At 34.7% G+C, this 19,408-nt stretch overlaps 2 protein-coding genes across 2 annotated transcripts; both read right to left on the reverse strand.

Annotated features, from left to right (window-relative positions):
• Positions 1-402: 402 nt before the first annotated feature.
• LOC110782376 (NAC domain-containing protein 7) lies at positions 403-4,927 on the reverse strand. The gene is made up of 5 exons (XM_021986515.2): positions 3,984-4,927; positions 3,771-3,855; positions 2,536-2,715; positions 2,109-2,380; positions 403-1,463 (listed from the first exon to the last, which is right to left on the reverse strand). The coding sequence occupies exons 3-5, from the start codon at positions 2,693-2,695 to the stop codon at positions 732-734; spliced, it is 1,164 nt and encodes a 387-aa protein (XP_021842207.2). The 5' UTR covers positions 2,696-2,715; positions 3,771-3,855; positions 3,984-4,927; the 3' UTR covers positions 403-731.
• Positions 4,928-12,715: 7,788 nt separating this feature from the next.
• Positions 12,716-19,226, reverse strand: LOC110782262 (pectinesterase-like). The gene is made up of 2 exons (XM_021986378.2): positions 14,085-19,226; positions 12,716-13,535 (listed from the first exon to the last, which is right to left on the reverse strand). The coding sequence occupies exons 1-2, from the start codon at positions 14,953-14,955 to the stop codon at positions 12,832-12,834; spliced, it is 1,575 nt and encodes a 524-aa protein (XP_021842070.2). The 5' UTR covers positions 14,956-19,226; the 3' UTR covers positions 12,716-12,831.
• Positions 19,227-19,408: the final 182 nt, after the last annotated feature.

The following is a 19,408-nucleotide window of genomic DNA, read 5'->3' on the forward strand; positions in this document are numbered from 1 at the left end:
GTAAAGTTTAAGACACAATCAAACTTCGATCTGCTTTTTCTTTGAATGTTCTTAAACAAATATCTTGCTATATTGCTTGTTTACGAAGATTTCTTCTAGGGTTTACGGTTTCTTTAGGGTTTTTATTATGAACCATTGTCATTTTAGATGTGTAAAAGTGTAATTGAGCAACAACCTAAGAGAATCTCTCTGAAAATGCTGCATTTACCAACGTTATATACGGGAGACGTTCTATGTTACAATATCTATTCAGCGACGGTAATTTTGATGAAAAAACCTTCATTAATTTGATTCAATTTGTTATGTAGATGTACTATATTACATTTTATTAATGAATTAATTCCACTTATTTTAAGGGGGAAAAAAACCCTAATAGAACCTTAAAGAATATGTGGAAATATATAAAATTAAAACACAAAAAAATGACTTATGGAGATATAAAAACATCAATTTCATAAAAATTATACAATATCATTCAAGTTCAAATAAAAAATATATGGAGTATACACATTACATTTTCGAAACCATTTTCGAGTAAACATCGCATAGTAGGATGCATATAATACTTGGTATTTCATATATAATCCTCCATGTCTGAAATGGGAAAAGCCTGCCATATATAGAAGCTCAGCCCAAAACTCCATACTTCGTATTTTCGAATAGTTTTGTTATGTACAAACTGAGCCCTAATATTCATCTTGTCCCTTTATGCTTATATATGATAACAACCTTCATGATTTCCATACATCAATTTGGTTGCTTGAAGTCGGCGTAGATGCCTTTTCCGGTATTGAATCTTCCACCTTGTCCGAGAGATTAGATACTATCGGAGCAGTTGCACCAGGGAATATCCCTGGTGCAACATTACTCGATGAGTAGTTGTTGTTGTTGTTGTCATGTCCCAGCTTAGCCACGACATCTTCGTGGCTAAGCTGGGATGCAACAAACTTATCAAGAACCCTCCAATCGGTCACTTGGTCTAAAACATCTTGACCACTACCATTGTTGTTGTCCGTGTTGCTAATGTTGTCATTGTTGTTGTTGCTGTTGTTGTTGTTGTTGACAATTTGTTGCATTGTAGGATTTGAGTGAAGACTCATGTCTATACCAAATGGGATTAGACCGGAATTGTTGAAGTTTCCGGTACTATGAGGTGAAGGAAGAAGCATCTTCGAGTTCTCGAAAAGAGGGAGGTGGATGAGATGATGATGTTCTTGAGGAATTTGGAAAGGTAGATGTTGATGTTGATGTTGATGATGATGATGGTTGTTATTGAATTCCTTTTTGCAAGTGTAGTTGTTGAGGCCGCCATTGTTGGATTGTGTGGCTTGTTGTGGTGAATCCATATCGGACATAAATGAGACATGATCATCGTACCAACATGGTGATTCATGACCACCCATTCTTCTCATGGTTGTTGGAGTTCTCTTTTTGAATACTCTACATACTGCCCACCCTTCTTCCTGCGTACATTTTTTGTTGGCAGGAAAAAAACAATATCATTAATAATCAGCCATACAATATCTATGATGAAAAAATAAACTTTCATGTGTACATTATACAAGCATAATCCATCCATGAATACTCGATATTTTGAACTAATATAAGCTAAAGAAATCACAAAAAGAGCTAATAAATGTCCATACTTTTCAAATGAATCTCAAATAAAATTTCACTAACTGAGTTAGCTGACATCCACTATCGATTCCTTTTACATGAACAAGTCTTCATTATTTGTACACATTGATATGAAGGAGTCTTTTGTAGGCCGGCTAGGTCTAATTTTTTGAAATTACCAACTATTGTACACTTGTACCTCCCATTTGTTGGATGTATTTATGTAAAAAATATAAAAGTGACATTATATTATCCATTATTTCATAAATTGACCCTAATATTTCACAAAATTCACGAAATACCCTAATGTTTTCAGAAATGCACCATATATCCTCATGTTTATGAAAATGTACGTATCAAATAAGACTATAGCATAATCATACGGATTATTATTTTTGATGCAAGAGACATTTTAATTAATTTGTTGCTCCACATTTAAGAATAAACTAATGTCACACATAAAATATCAAAGTATACGTTTAGGAACTAACCTGAGGTGCTCCATTTTCATCAGTTTCAAGCCTATACTCGTGCATGATCCAATCGGACTTCTGTCCATTCGGGGCTCGGCCTTTGTAAAACACCAACGTCTTCCTCATTCCTATCAAATCATGCTTACAATATATAGCCTTGTCTCTTCCTGTTGCCTTCCAAAACCCGGCTGCAGTTGCTCGATTCGTTCGAGTTCCGGTAGGGTATTTCTTATCCTTGTGGCTGAAGAAATACCATTCATTTTGATCATCATCTCCTGTTTTGCATAATTCTGTCACGTAAAATATTATCATGTGAGATATTGTTAGATTGACTTCTATATGAATTTTCTGATACGAAATTGGATATATTGAATGTCAAATTCTGCATTGGAGTTCGTGCAAATAGTAACTGTAAAGAACTTAATTAATGAAACGGAGGCAGTACCTTGTAAATCCCAAGGTTCGATTTTATACAGATCAATTTCTTTGATGATATCAACTTCAATCCTTCTCGAGCAAACCTTTCGTCTAAGGTAGTAATCAACAAGTTCCTCTTCAGTCGGATGGAAGCGAAAACCCGGGGGAACTTGTGTTGATGAGTTCATATCTTCCCCGTCTCTTCAAACTATATTACACATAAAAAACATGAATTAGCTTTAATTAAAATGATTTCATCTATACTGATATTTTAAAACATAATGTTTTACATATCATGATGATGTCACGTGTCATCTCCTTAATTACCTTTTTACGCGATCCAATGACTGAAGTAGGAAAAAATTCAACATTTAGGGCATGCATTTATACTATTTATTTCCTTTCAAAGATCAAACTAGCTTAATTCCTTGATATATCGTACCGCGTGCTAATAATTTATAAGCACTATAAGGCATGAATAGACAAGTAACACATATAACGATCCTTAGAAAACTAGCCAAGTAGATAGGCAGGTAAATGTAATAATAGTTCTCTTATACCTAGCAATGATGAACCTCACTTTGGTCTAAAATAAATGGATGGTTTAAATGAAATTACTCTTATTAGTAGAAAAATAAATCCTTTTTTAAAATTTATTTGATGTATCAAGGTATATATATATGTTATGTGAGATTAATTATTTTGAAGGTCTAAGATAATTACATTATCACAGACACCGCGTTTTTAATATATTTTTTTTACCCCGTATAAATCAAAACCCTACTCGAAATGGAAACTCGATATCGATCATGATGAGTCTCTAGCTAGGGAAATGACGAACCTACAATGCTTAATTTCAATGTTAACTAAAAAAAATTTTATGGCTAAGAAAATATATATATATTGCACTAATAAAACCCTATGAATCTTGAACAAGGTTAAAGGTTATAAACCCTTAGCTAGACCATGCTTGATCCAATAAAAAGTACTAAAAGATACAACCTTGGAAAACCGAAAAACCGGAGAAAAATACTCAAGATAATTGAAGCTACAACACTTATTCATGTCAAACATTATAGATTCAAACTACTCTATTACTCCGTACCACTACCATATTTTTGCAGACTTACTGTCCATAATTAGGGATCACGTTAATAGTGTAATTTAGACCAACAGACCACGCGTAAAACCCTAGCTAGCATCAAACCAATCTGAAAACATGCACAAAAAGTTTCAAGAAATTAAAAGAGATAGAAAAGTTACCTAATAAAGTAAGTATCTTCAATTAGGTTTTGGCTTGAGAAATCCACAGATCTGAGCTTGAAAGATGAATGTTATTTGCTGAAAGCTAAAAGTAAGATATTTCAACAAACACAGAAAGGATGTTTTGTTCTCCCACCAAAAGCTTGTAGATGAAGCCCCTCAAAAAAGTAGAGGCAAAAAGACAAATTAAGGAGGGGATAGAACATTCTCCACCTTGGGAATTGTGCCCAACAGATGTTTGTCAAAATGCCTCAACCAAAAAGAAATATCCCTTTTTTTCTTTCTTTCTTTCTTTCTTTTCTTCTTGCCCTTTTGTGTTCAAAGTAAGCTACAGTAAAGCAACAAGAAGCCTGGATAACAAGAAGGTTGTTGTTTTAATGTCGGTTCAGATCCCGATACAGAACGGATATATATTATTGCAAATGAAGCTCCGCTGAAGTACGAATAACTACCCCAGAAAATAGATTGTTAATATTACTATTGCAAATCAAACTCCGCTGAAGAACGAGTACCCCAAAAGAAACTAAAACGAGGAAATATAAGAAGGGTTGGTTTGACGGTTATTATTGCAAATCAAGCTCCGCTGAAGTCTGAATACCCCAGAAGAAGATAAAATGAGAAGGAAAAAAATATAAAAAGCTAAAATATTATTGCAAATCAAACTCCATTGAAGTACAAATACCCTCAGAAAAAAGCTAAAATGAGGAAATATAAAAAGGGGTTGTTTGACGGTTAATCGTTGAGCTTGATTGTTAATATTATTGCAAATCAAGCTCCGCTGAAGTACGAATGACTACCCCAGAAGAAGCTAAAACGAGTAAATATAAGAAGGGGTGGTTTGACGGGTAATCGTTATCGAAGAAGCTGGATTATTGGGGAAGAATGATGATGATGATGATGTTGATGATGATGATGTTGAGTTAGTGAAGGTTTTTGGGTGAGACAAACATGGCGGAAAACCATGTAAAGAGAGATATAGAGAAAGTAATAAAGTTTGGGTTTTTTCAAATTGTTGTGAATAAAATGAATATATGTTATCGTTAGTTGAAAGATTGGATAATCTAGCTACCAGCCATTGATGTGGACTTGAAGACAAAGGAATGTTTTGATGGAGAGAGAAAGAAAGAGAGAGAAAGATGGGGGAAAACGGGGGTGGAGTTGGGGTGGTGGTAACGGAACGGGACTAAACCACACTACTTAAACAACCAAAGAAAGAAAGAAAGCTCTTCCTCACACTCCCAAATTTAAAAAATAAAAATATAATAAAAAAATAGGGGTAGATGATGTAAAGAAAGAAAGAAAAAAAAAAAAAAAAAAAAAAAGTCAGCTGTGGCTTTTTCCTCCCTTGATGGGATTTTTTTTTTCTTTTTTTTTTAGTTTGTAGGTTTAATGTATCTTTTCGGCTCGTCTCTAATCAGATTGGCCTCTAAAACTTATTACCTTTGTTTCTATATATTTTTTACGGTTACTAAGTTCACACGAATTAAGGTAAAGGAGAGGCTGAATAAGTGGGGTAGTTATTTACAAGGGGATGAAAGTGACATCTTGTTTAAGTGTGAAAGTAAATGAATAAAAAATCAGAATAAAGTCTATAGTTATGCATTTTGGTCAATAAATGTTGAAAGTGGATGAATAAAAAAATCAGAATAGATGGTATAATTGTAAACAGTGTATTACAAAAATAGAATAAAGTATAAGTGTAAAGGTTTTTCAAGAACGGGCTTAAACGAAAAGTGTAAAGAACTTTCATGAATGGAGGTAGTACTTAATTGTCATGATTTGTGGTGTACATGTTAGTTTAGTAGGATGTGAGTGAAGTAGATATAGTATGCTAGTTTACTATTTCTATTTATCATGCGTTATTTTATAAGAATTAAATTAATACTATGTTGTGAATTAAGAGCATGCATGTAATACAGTTATTGGTTTACCGCTTATATTAACCTAACAAATAATTTTGACACACCAATTACGAGCTAAGGAAAATTTAATAATTTAATCTTCTCACATAGAGGAATGTCAAAATCAATTCTCGTTTTCTCCGTTGATAGAAAAGGAGTTATAGAAGGGTTTCCATCAAATCTAATTAAGATTCACCCTAATGAGAAAAGAATCCTAACAAGGGTATTAGCAAAACAATAAAGTGTAAGACAAAAATTAAAACGATATTAAAATATTAAAATGTTTTGTCAATGCTACTTTATCAAGGCAAACACTATTAAAACAAGTCGATTTTAAGCTTTAGGTTTGAGTTCGATCATGAGCTTCAAAAGCAATAGCTAAAATCTCTAAATTTGGTTGGTTTATTGATTTGATGCATTGCTACATTCCCTAACAAACAATGTTCTCAATTGCGAATATGCTTTTTTTCTTTAGTATTCCCTCCGTTCTTAAATAATTGTCGTTTTGCTTTTCTGCAATCAGATTTGACATTTTGTTATACAGATTATGTTTGGCAATTTTTTTGTTAGTTGTTAGCTGATTTGACCTAGCGTTTAGCTGACAGTTTTTTGTATTACAAACTTTTCTATAAGGCGGTCTTACACAAAAGACCACATTGGTATCATATAAGTTAAGCAATGGAATCAATTAGTTAAACACTTGAACTAATTAGTTAAGCACTGAAACCAATTAGTTAAGCAAAAGAATTAATTAGTTAACCAATTGAATCAATTAATTAAGTAATGTAACCAATTAGTTAAGAAATTGAACCAATTAGTTAAGCAACAAAAGTGGTCTTTCCGGTAAGGCGGTTTTACACAAAAGTTACCGTTTTTGTATTGGTTGATTTGACTAACTGGTTGAATTAGTTGTTTGTAAAGTTAATTTAGTAAATGATCGATGTTAGTTGTTTAATGTTTAGAATAAAAATTAAAGACGTTGACATTAAGTGATGTATGCTAGTAAAGGTTGTAAATTTAGACCATATTATGACAAAGTTGTCATTTTACACCCTATTCTTCAAACATATAATGGCGAAAGCTGTTATATTGAGCTTTTTCAAAATTACATTTTTCATCCCAAACCTCTCCTAACTATATAATCCCGTTAGATTTTTAAAATGCTCAAGTTACTAATTTAACTCAGAAAACTCTTTTTTTTTTTCCAAATCTCTCATAACCAAAGCAATAAAATTTATTAAAGCGAAAGCTATTTAGAAATAGAGTGAGTAAAATTTTAATAGTGTGCCGACTAAAAGGATTAATTCTTCATAATGTTACTATTAGATCCTGACCAATTGAGGTTGGCATGAGTGGTTAAGGGCCTCTTGCTCCTTAACCAAGGTCTCGGGTTCGAGCCTTGGGAATGGAAAAAATCTCAACTGGGAGGGATGCTGCCCATCGAGGTACCCATGCAAACTCCCGCGGGAGATTAGTCCACTCGCCGAGGGCGGTGGGAACTCCTCGTAGTAGAACCAAAAAAAAAAAAACTATTAGATCCTCATTTAAATTAGATTTAGTGACGTAATATAATCTATTTCCATGGGTTAAATAGTCTTAATTAATTATGAATGAATGAACGTGTGAAGATAGCCCCAAAAAGCTCAAGCAAATGATCTTGTTGACCCTACTATTGATATGAGATATATACCTTCACCTCACAAGTCTTAACTTCAATAATTTCAAGTGTCAACCTCCAAATATATAAATCATGTTGATTATTTTCACATTTCATGGGCCCATAAATGGGCCCAATATGTTAAATATATAAAATAAATGGGCCCATTGTCAATTTCAGTTCTTCATGCCTCTAATAAAACTGTCCCTTAGTTTACTTCTATTATGGAGTAATTACACCTTTCTAATTTGTCTTTACCTTCATAATTGCTCATTTATTCTACTCTTTTACTTTGTTTCTTTTCTAATTATTACTCCCAATTCCCAACAATCTTTTAGACATTCTAATTATTCATTTTACCTTCCACCACATATATTATTTGCACATATGAAGGAAGTATATTTTCATGTGTATTGTAAAGGGAAAATCAGGTAATATAATGCACCTAGTTCGCCTTACTAGTTATTGGTTTATATGCTTCGAAATAAATTAGTAAGATTCAAATTTCTTTTTCTTTTAATAGTATTACTTAGTATGATTTTTTTACTCATACTAATTAATTATGTATGGTTACGTGCAAGGTTATCAAAATCGTGATTCTACTTTGGATCGGAAGAGACACTTAGAATTGAATCGTAAAATCGACGATTCTACGAACAAGATAATCAAGATTTCATTCTGAGAATTCATTTAAAATGCTTATATTATAGATAAAAAACTTAACAATTTAAATATATAGTTGTTTAATATCTAAATAAGCAATAATTAACAATATTTATCTATTAATAACTTTCTCAACGTGATTTAAATTTATGAGGTTTTTGCTAGTCAAGAAAAAAAGTGTAGAATCGTAAATAGAATCGTTGGCAATATTTAAATCGTAGAATCGTAAGATTCTACGATTTGAATCGGGATTTTAATAACCATGGTTACGTGTCATGAACTCATAATATGTGAGCAAACTGATTTGTACTGATCAAAACATCTTATTGATATTTCTAAAAGGTAAAACCCTTGCCCTAGAGCCCTCGTTGCCCGACTACTCAAATATCATGGAGATAATAAGTCGCATGGCGTTCTTTTCACCAGATGAAACCTAAAATTTATCTGAAATAAACTTATCTAAATTTATTGGAACTAATTAAACATGGTTGACCTAATATGACCTTATTGAAACTTTTTGGACCTGATTACTAGAGAATAAAGAGAATAAATTTGTGAGAATAAACTTATAGGATCCGATTAAAATTTAATGAACTTATATAATCTGATTGCAACTCATCTGAACTTATAATAACATAAAACTTTTTTTTTTCCAGGTAAAGATAATGCACTTTTAAATTTATACATTTTAAAATGAAAGCTTAAAATTGTTGTCATGATATGCATAAAAATAAGGAAGGTTTGAGGTTTGGTACCAACCTTGGAAAGATTGAAAAAAATACTCTATAGTTTAGATATTTGGTAGCTACTACTATAAGCATAGCCCGTCACAAATACGCCACCTCCCTTCGCCACTACCGACCGTCATCATTATACAGCAAACAGGATTGTCATCCCACTACACTATTTTTAATTTATTTAAAAAATAATAAATAAAATATAAATTAATTCGCCCGTTCCTGAATATTCGTAACAGTTTGACTTTCTCCCCTATTCATACATTAAATTTGACCATATTTTCTTACTAATATGTCAAAATCAATTGTTATTGTATAATATGGGTGTATAATATGGTGTTGCCTAGCTTGTTGGATTACTACTCTTAATGTACATTTTCAATTTTTACACTATTTAGTATTTGCACAACGATTTTGGCCTTTTTTTGTGATTCATCCAAAAGAAAAATTGTGTGAGATCGTGTAAGAGTCGCATCGATACACATTTTTTAAATATTTTTTTTTTTTTAATAATTTTTACTTATACATAATTAGATTATGAAGTTATTAAGAGTCAAATTAAGTCGTTGGAGAAGTAAAATTGAACAATTGTGTAAAATCTAAGAAACGAAGACAGTGATTTTCCTAATATGTAATTGCATATAATAACAGTTGAACTAGTGCCTTAACAAATACATTAGTCAAACTCTTACAAATATTTAGAAATGTACTACCTCCGTTTCATGAAGTTCTTTACGCTTTGGAAAATGTGTCGAAAGTATGAAAAGTTTGACTGTAAATTCCCACTATTATATACATCAAAAGGTTACATTAAAGATCTTGTTAGATTCGTCTCATTATTCATTTTCGAAATATCAACTTTTTATAATTTTTTCACACATGAAATTTGATATATTAGTAGTTAAATATTGCATTTGAGTCTGTGCAAATAGTAACTGTAAAGAAATTTGTGAAACAGAGATAGTAATACTTAAGGAACATAGACAATAATTTCTCTAATATATAATTGCATATAATTACAGTTAAACTAATGTCTTAACAAATACGTAAGTCAAACCGTTACAAATACAGAGTACTAAATAGGTCACTCTTAACTTTGACAAATATGGAATTATGGATGGTCAATTCCCGTTTCAAGATACCGTTCCGTTTTGTAGGGTTTATGCCGTCCCGTTAGGACGTCATCACAGCTGGCAAATGTTAATTGGACTTTGGCGTAGAAGGAAAGTGGACCCTCTTGGTGACCCCACAACTACTAACCCTCCCTCTCATGGGATCATGGCGTGGCCTTTAAATTAGGGACCCCTTCTATCATTACTCCTTTTTCCACTTGCTTCTTATTTATTGTATTATTATTATGTTTTTTTTTTTTTTTGGTTCTACTACGAGGAGTTCCACCGCCTTCGGCGAGGTAATCTCCCGTGGGAGTTTGCATGGGTACCTCGATGGGCAGCATCCCTCCCAGTTGAGATTTTTTCCATTCTCAAGGCTCGAACCCGAGACCTTGGTTAAGGAACAAGAGGCCCTTAACCACTCATGCCAACCTCAATTGGTTATTATTATGTTTATTACTCTTGATTTATTTACCAAAATAGAAAAACCCATTATATATTTTATATTGTGTGGTGAGAATCGGTCTCTATTTTGTATGGGGTATTAGGCTATGTTCTTTCCACCTGATATGTTACAGTTTGTCTGATTACTGATCTAATTTAGTTATCAAGTGTTTGTTGGTTCGTGGTTATTGGGGCTGAACTTGGTAGGGAGAACATGTGTTCAATCCCCCGCAACAACAATTGAGACTTTGAGAGGGGACTGGAATCTATCTACCCAAAACTCGCCCCGAATCCGGATTATCTATATAAGGGTGAACCAGGTGCTAACACCAAAAAAAGTTATAGTTTGAATTGATTATTCTTAGTATGGTTTGAATTTTTTTGGTCTAAAAAATTATGTGCATGTTTCTTGTGTTCACAAGTTTGTATAGTATAGTCTGATATAGTCTTGTGTGATATAGTCTGATTTAACAAGAATACGTATGGAGTACTAAATACAGAGTAATACGAATAAGGTGAACAAAACACAAACTTACTCTTCTTGTCTCATATTGGTTGGAACAATTGTCTATTAAGGTAAGATGAAGGGCATGTTGGGCTAGAATCCCTCTCGAGTTAATCTGATCCTAGATAACGGGTTAGATACTTTGAGAGGACTGGCGAGGGGGGGGGGGGGGGGGGGGGGGAGGGGTAAGGGAAAAGCGTTCCTAAAGTGTCTCTAGTGAAATTGAGCCCCCACACTTTTAGGGTTGGATGGTTGAATATTTTCCAATAGGCAAAGTTTCGCTTGATTTTGTTTTAACAATTTAGGATGTGCAGTAAATTGCAACAATAATAACTTAATTTAGTTTTTCTCAAACATAATAACCTTATTTTAGTTGTATACTGTATTCGAATAGCCTTTTTCGCGTATACGCTCCCAACAGGTAGACTATTGAGCATGGTTTGAAAGTTACTTGATTTAAATTGAGAAAGGAAAATACCTTGATTGGAAAAGGACATTTGTGAATCACGTGAGTTCCTTCTCTTTTACTTTGGGCGAATGGTGTAAACGGACTGGGCCATATTATTGGGCCATTGTTTAACATGGCACACGTAGGCACAAATCCAGTTGAATTGGACTTTGGGTAATTAGTGAATCAATTATTATGTCTTAAATTTTTGGCATTTTTTCTACCTATGTCATAAGAATGATCGAGTGAATATATGTGATAGGTTTATAATCTTCTCATATTTATAATGCTTCTAATCATGGATTTCATGAAAAAAACAAAAAAACTTACACTCATATTGGTTGTAACAATTGTCTACTAAGGTAAGATAAGAGTTCGCGTCAGACTCACTCTCAAGTTAACCTGATCCTAGTTAACTGGTTAAATACTTTGTGAGGACTGATAATGGGGAAGAATAAGGGAAAATTGTTCCTGAAGTGCCTCTAGTGGGATTGAGTCACCCAAACTTTTAGGTTGCATCGTTTTCACTAGACGAAACTTCGCCTGGTTTGGTTGTAACAGTTTAGGATGTGCGATAAATTCCAACAATTAGACCTTATTTTAGTTTGTTTATACAACATAACCTTATTTTAGTTGTATATTGTATTCGAATAACCCTTTCGCGAATACATTTATACCCAACTGGTAGATTATTGAGCATGATTTAATACAACAAATCACTTTTTACTAAGACAATCCATGACTTTTTACTTTTATACAACAAATCACTTCTTCTTTTGTTCAAAATTGTTGGGATTGATTACTTTATTTAGATTGAGAAAGGAAAATACCTTGATTGGAAAAAGACATTTGTGAATCACGTGATTTCCTTCTAAACGGACTGGGCCATATTATTGGGCCATTTGTTTAACATGGCACACGTAGGCACAAATCCAGTTGAATTGGACTTTGGGTAATTAGTGGAATCAATAATTATGTCTTAAGTTTTTCATAAATTTGGCATTTTTTTTCTACCAACGGTTAAATCATGACATTTAGGTCATAAGTATGATCATGTGAATATATGTGATAGGTTATATAATCTTCTCATATTTATAATGCTTCTAATCATGAAATTCATGACTATAACAAGTAAGCCCCTCCTCCCACTTAAATAGAAAGTAAAAACAAGGCTTTATTTAACTAAATTATCCATTTGGAATCATATCCATGTTATGTCCCAAACTATATCTAAAAGAAATAAGGTAGATTGGGCAAGATAAAAAACACAATTTCAAACTCGTAGTAGTTAACTAACTACATATCATCTAAATATGATCCCATTTAAAATAACAGAATTGAGTCTAAATACCGATATAAGATATACTCTTTAATCAAATATTACATCAATAAATCGGCCTTTAGATTATTAAAATTTTCAATAAACAAATAATTAATATACTCTTTAATCAAATATTACATCAATAGATCGGCCTTTAGATTATTAAAATTTTCAATAAACAAATAATTAATATACTCTTTAATCAAATATTACATCAATAGATCGGCCTTTAGATTATTAAAATTTTCAATAAACAAATAATTAATATATTCTTTAATCAAATATTACACCAACAGTAAAAGGAACATCAGCAGTTGGTAACCAAGATTGACCACCAATAAAACTAGCAACAGAAAACTGAGAAACTCGAGAAACATTTGTAATAATCTTGTACCCTCCCCACTTAACTCTTCCATTTGTTAAAGATCCTGGCCCATAATTTTTGTACTCAGCATAATACAATGTATTAAGTGCAAAACTTGTAGCATCCCATTCTAACCAACCTTGAGGACTTATAAGGCTATCAAGGTAGCTCCCCATTACGACGGTCCGAGAATATCGTTTCCACGGCCGTCCTAAGAAAGATTGGATCGACGAAATGAAAGGTTTAAGGTCAGACGAAGGAATGATGCGCGAATTTTGTATAACAATGCCCGTGTTTTGGTTATGATCAGTTCTTCCTTGGGCGGTCACGGTATTTTTTTCCGTTGTAAGAGGTTTCCTAACGATTATGTTACATTTTTGGAATATTGCGGCCGCGTTACCAAATATTATATCGACCGTACCATAGATGTCACATTCTCTATAGAATTGCCTTTGTGAGAGGGCGTAGAGCGTGTCTTGGTAGCCTTCGAAACCACATTGGTAGAAGACCGAGTGGTCGGAGCCGACTAGGAGTGCTACGGCTTGGAGATTCTCGGGACCGGCGGTGTTACGGAATGTTATTCCTCGAGCTATAAATCCCTCTCCCGTTACCGCTGAAATTTAAGATCAATTAACATATGTTATATTACTCTATTTTCTACGAATTACTAGTAGATGAGTGTAAATTGTGTATTTCACGCGTGTTTGGTTATGAGAGGTATGGAGAAAAAAGCTTTTTGAGGTGAATTAGAGATTTCAATTTTAAAAAGCTAATGAAGTGTGTAGTTATGAAAGATTTGGAAGACAATTTTTTTTTAGGGTAAAAAAACTTAATAGGTAAAACGTTTACCGACAGTCACCGGTCAACAAAGGGCGGACGTTATCCAAGGGGTTGGTATTCGTGAGTTTACCGACCGCCTAGGCAATCAGTCTGCAAAAATGCCGACCGCCTAGGAAATCAGTCTGCAAAAATGCCGACCGCCTAGGCAATCAGTCTGCAAAAATGCCGACCGCCTAGGCAATCGGTCGGTATTTTACCGAGCGCTCAAACAGTCGGTAAAATGCCGACTGCCTAAACATATAACAACTATCAATTAACAGCTAACATTTAACCAATAGTCAAACCAGCTAACAACTAATGCCAAAGAAGGCTAAATTCTTACCAACGGTTGCAGAGTTTATAGTTGTGAAACCTCCTCCATAACTTCTATTACCGGTAATGATGGTACTTTGCATTCCATCGCCTACTAGCATAATATTCTTCAAATCGGTACCAATCACAAGGTATTCTTCATACACACCCCTTCTAACATGGATGACAAACCTCCCATTTCCGGTTCTCTTAGCCGCGACATCATCAAGAGCCTCCCGAATAGTCTTGAAGTTCCCCGACCCATCTTGAGCCACCACTAGGTTAGCCGCGGTGGCTAACCTAGAACCTTGCAATAGCTTCCTATCGCGTCTAGTGACCCATGTAGGGAACCCTTGCTTATATGGTTGTGTGTTAGGGTTAGGGTTAGAGTTAGGGTTAGGGACGACGCTGTGGTGCACGGCTAAGCTATTGCTAATTAAGTTAGAAACAACATTGTTGGATAAATATGGTAATTTAAACGGGGGTTTACAAGTCTCAAGGTTGGTTAAACTAGTGCTAAGCCAAGTTTGTTTATCATTCTCTGTGTAACCCTTTTGATTAGGGTTTAGGGTTTTCTTAAGCTCAAAGATCGCGCTATCGAGAAGGGTTAGGCAATCGGCTAATGCACCCTTCTCGCGCTCATTTTGACATTTGTGCTCGAGCTCTTTCGTGTGATTACGTGCTAGAACGGCATGATCCAGAGCTATCTGGATCGTCATTTTTTGGAACTCGGCTTTGTCACTGGGTTCGAGGTGGCTCATGAGACGTTTACATGGTCCGGGATTCGTGGTTCGGTTGCACCACCAATTTATGTCATTTTTGGCTAGGGTTTGTGATGCTAGTAATAAGGAAGAAAGTGATATGAAAGCAAAAAGCACTACCAAAAGATTATTTTTGGCCATTTCTATTAGAACTTTGTACTAATAGTTGATTAATGGTGCTAATTAAGATAATAACAATGCTATTGATCGGAGGTCCATTAATATACACCTATTGGCTTGTAAGTATTAAACTTGATGCATGGGTATGTTTCTTTTACGTTACGTGAAGAAATTAGTACGTATTTGCATGGACTATTTTCATAAGTACATCATGTGAAAATAAATAAGAGGATTAAAATTACTACTCCATACAATAAAATGATTTGAGTAATACTTAGATGGATAAACTTTCATCCTCTTCCTTGGAATCCCTATGTCCTACGTAATTGCGCACAATAATAGTTGGCAAAACATAGAGAAAATGTACAAGAAAGTACGTAATAAGAGGTTAAAGTATCTAACTTTGAGAAATTTTACTTGAAATGGCAAGTATGTGATAATTTTGTCCTAAACTAAATTTTCTTTGCCAAACATCTTAGAATTGTTATGTTACTTATGTACTACTCCATCTGTCCCTTAAAAACTACCCCATTGTATTTTTTTGGGTCAAATGTATTCTCATTAGCCTATAAGAAATAATATAATCATGTTGGGTCCTGTTAATTAGATTCGTTTCATGTATATATTCGGAATATCAACTTTTTGTAATTTTTACATAAATATATTTAGAGATATTTACGTTTTAAGTTGTGTCTTGATAACCGTGACAAATCAAATGGGGCGATCATTTAGGGACGGAGGGACTGTAGGGATGAGCATGGGCCGGATCTGGTGAGACACATACCCATATTTTGAGGCAGACCCAGACTCGCCCTAGATCCATTTGGTCTAAAAAAATGCAGACCCATACCCTTATCCAATGGGTCTAATGGGTCTGGGTAAAAAATGGGTCTAGAGTTTTTTCATTTTAAACATTTTTGTCTTAGAAAAATTTCCCGCACCATTAATTTAACCGTCATTTACCATCACATATTCACATTCGGTACATAAAATATCACAATTCGCAAATTAGTGCCAAAATACTAATGCAGGCATGTATGTAATTATACTATTTCTAATTTCTAATAATTGACCGGGTCCATGGGTCGGATCTGGACCGGGTCTGATTTTGAGAATATTGGACCCAGGTCTCAAATAATTAGACCCAGAACCTTGAAAATGGACCGGGTCCAACCGAGCCCGGGCCGGATCCTGGACCCATGCCCATCCGTAGGAGGGAGTAATATAATGATCACTAGACGATCTTTTAGTTGGTCCTAATGAATGAACTTCATTGCATTTCTGTTATTCTTCATCTCACTGATGATAAGCCCAATTCAACACAGAGATTTGATAAATAAGCCCACACTTGAAGCCCAAAACAAGATGTAGCCCAAATCTGGGTCCAACTTCTCTTTTGATGATTATTCTTTTCGGAGGAGCTTAATCATAATAGACGTGGTTACTAAAGACACTCAACGACATAAATTAGTTTTAGTTTTAGTTTTTTTTGGTTGCAAATGAGCCACATGAGCAATATAAATCGCAAATAGAGGAGGCGTCGAGGCGATTCAAACCCGGGACCTATATATAATACACAAACCCTTAATCTTAACCACCAGACCAAGACATCATTGATAATGACGTAAACTAGATAACTAAAGGCAACTAACAAATTCATTGAAATACAATTTTGATGACAAATAGTTCATGGGTTCGAATACCTTTATTGACAAATATTCATGTCATTGAATGTATTTAGTGACCAAATTCATTACAAATACTTCCTACGTACTTACTTACGAGTTAATTACGAGACGTCGTCCTCGTAGCCGCCACAGGGTTTGGACATCATGAACACGCATTATTGTTCTAATAGGCTGATAGAGGAGATCTAATTGAGAAGAACATGAACAAGCAAATAAATAAGATACATTAAATGGCCATTTCACTCGTCCCTCTCCCTCAATTTGCTTAGTCACACGCAAGTTGATTGTGCTACGTTGGCCCGGGAAAAGGAGAGCAAAAGTGGCTAGATTCGACCGTCTCTTTTTAATACGGTAAGATGAAGGGTCCGGGCAGGAATCTCGTTCAGGTTAACCCGATTTGGGTAAATGGGCAAGACATTTTGGGGGTGGGGGGGCTAAATATGGTTGTGGGTTGGGATTGGGCCTCGACAAGGAAAAAAGAAGCACGGTCCGACACGAGCATGAAGTTGTGGGTCTGTCCTTAGCCGCAATTTTTTTTTGGAAAAAGCACGATAAAGCAAGACAAGACTCGACTCGACACGACGAGACACGCTAAATTTAGTAAAATTAGGCTTAGGTACAATGGCCCAGCCAGGCACGACTGTTCGTGGGCCTGGGCCCTGTTTTGAACTTTACGACCTGTCCTGACTCAGCACGATGTAAAGTGGGCTTGGCGTGGGTCGAGCCGTTTAGGCCCACGACTATGGGCTCGGTCCAAAGCCCAACCTCACGTGACCCACATCCATCTTTAGAAGGGGAGGGTAAATAGTAAGGGAGAGTACGTCTAGTGAGGATTGAATTTCGACACCCGGTTTGAATGTGAAAACCTTTTCAGTTTTTCAGTTTCACTAGGCAAAGACATTGCTTAATTACTGAACGCCAACGAACTATATAACTACACTAGGGAGGAAGTGATGTCAACCCTTTTGTATGTGAATTGGACTGGACCTTGTTGTAGGGCCTCTTTGTTACTTGTTGTAGGGCCTCTTTGTTACTTGTTGTAGGGCCTTGTTGTTAGTTGTTCTTCGTTGGCAGAAGACAAATTAGTTGTTATCCATCCAATGGGCTAATGATAATAATCAAGATTCACTTGTATATCCATTGCACCTTACAAAACTTTTTTTTTTTTTTTGAAAAGGAAAGGTACACAGAAGTTAGGATTTCAGTTCGTGTGAAATTCATTAATTACAATGATTTTGACTTTTGCATTATACTCCGTATTTTAAAGGCGTAATTTAATGTACTTTTCTATTCATGTGTAAAATTTTAAAACAAATATTAAACAAGATAATGTAAAATGGTGTTAAGTGTATATTTCTCAATAAATAGCTTCAAAATATTATTTTAATTTCTAACTTTTACTAAGTGGTAATTTACGGTCAAAGTTGTGAGTTGACAAATACAAAATCATAAAAGAAGAAACTAGAAACTCAATCAAAGGATGATACGTAGAGAGCAACCTTACCCGGTTGTCAATTGTCAATTGTCAATTTTGTCATGCAAACCACTTGATTACTTGAACATTAAGAACGTCCGTACGTAACGTCGACCAACATGCATAAAAGTAAGAGCACATGTATGCTTTGAGCCTTTTATTTCTCTACCACACAAAAGTATCTTTATGATTAATCATGGTTAGTTAACTAGTCAAATTACGTAAGTCGTTTGAGTCACTTCTAAGCATTTATAGCTGATGAAGCTCAATCTAATGACATTTTAAGTCGTAAGGTGAGTTCCCCTACAGCTTTACAAACTTGTGTTGGTTTTAATCATCTACTCCTAATAAGACGTTTAGTTTCGTACCATATATTAGTATTTTACATTAGAGGATATATATATTGAAGATGTGTTCTTTTCCCCTTAAGAAAAAGTAAGTTTCATGTCAAATAAGTTCAAATAAGTTACAATCAAGTTCTCTCATGTCATATAAGTCTCAACCACGTCATATCTCTCAAGTTTAATCTCTTGCAATCAGGTCTGATAAAGCTCTATCAAATCTAATCAGTTTCATTAAATTCAGATAAGTTCAGATTCACTTAAGAACGCCCTCGGTTTTAAATTAGTATACGTAATAACTTATATGAATGAAATTATTCAAGTGTGATAGTACGTGGTATGGATCAGAAGAGAATTATCTAATTAAACCAATTATATCAATTTTGATAATTTGTGATTCTTGAGATACGTAACATGTCTTGGTCGCAAAAGGGAATATGACAACAAAATCATTCAACTTGCTAAATAGTAGGACACTAATGAATTTAATGATCCACAACCTGAAGACGTCGGCCTCGCCTATAACTCATGGCGAATCTTGAACAGTTTTATGAAGAAGTAAGTAGAAAAATTAAATAATATATAATTAATTAACTATACTCAAATTTTAAGTGTGGAACTAAAATCACACTACGATATTTTCCGTCAGGAATGCAAGACCCACCTAGACCATAAGGAAGATACACAAGTGGTACTAGCATATGTTACGTAAATGTGGCTGTGGGTCGGGCCGGTCCGAGGCCTGACCCCACTCGAAAGCCACGCTCAACACAAGCACGAAAAAGCACGGCCCGGCACAAGTACGAAGTCTTGGGCCGGGCCTAGGTCGCATTTTTTGAAAAAGTACGACAAGGCACAACACAAATCGGCTCGGCCCGACAAAAAAATGCTAAATTTAGTAAAATTAGACGTAGGCGCGGAGGCCCGCGGGCTTGGACCCTCTTTTGAACTTTTCGGCCAATCCCACGGCC

Source organism: Spinacia oleracea, chromosome 3, assembly GCF_020520425.1.
Source record: "Spinacia oleracea cultivar Varoflay chromosome 3, BTI_SOV_V1, whole genome shotgun sequence".
Classification (NCBI taxonomy): domain Eukaryota; kingdom Viridiplantae; phylum Streptophyta; class Magnoliopsida; order Caryophyllales; family Amaranthaceae; genus Spinacia; species Spinacia oleracea.

Bases quoted from the DNA above. Each gene is read 5' to 3' on its own strand.
- LOC110782376 (XM_021986515.2), bottom strand. From the start codon at position 2,695: ATGAACTCATCAACACAAGTTCCCCCGGGTTTTCGCTTCCATCCGACT. The intron at 2,381-2,535 runs GTACTGCCTCCG...TTTACGTGACAG, and splicing joins CGAACCTTGGGATTTACAAG to AATTATGCAAAACAGGAGAT. The intron at 1,464-2,108 runs GTTAGTTCCTAA...AAATGTACGCAG, and splicing joins ATGAAAATGGAGCACCTCAG to GAAGAAGGGTGGGCAGTATG.
- LOC110782262 (XM_021986378.2), bottom strand. From the start codon at position 14,955: ATGGCCAAAAATAATCTTTTGGTAGTGCTTTTTGCTTTCATATCACTT. The intron at 13,536-14,084 runs GTAAGAATTTAG...CTTAAATTTCAG, and splicing joins TATAAACTCTGCAACCGTTG to CGGTAACGGGAGAGGGATTT.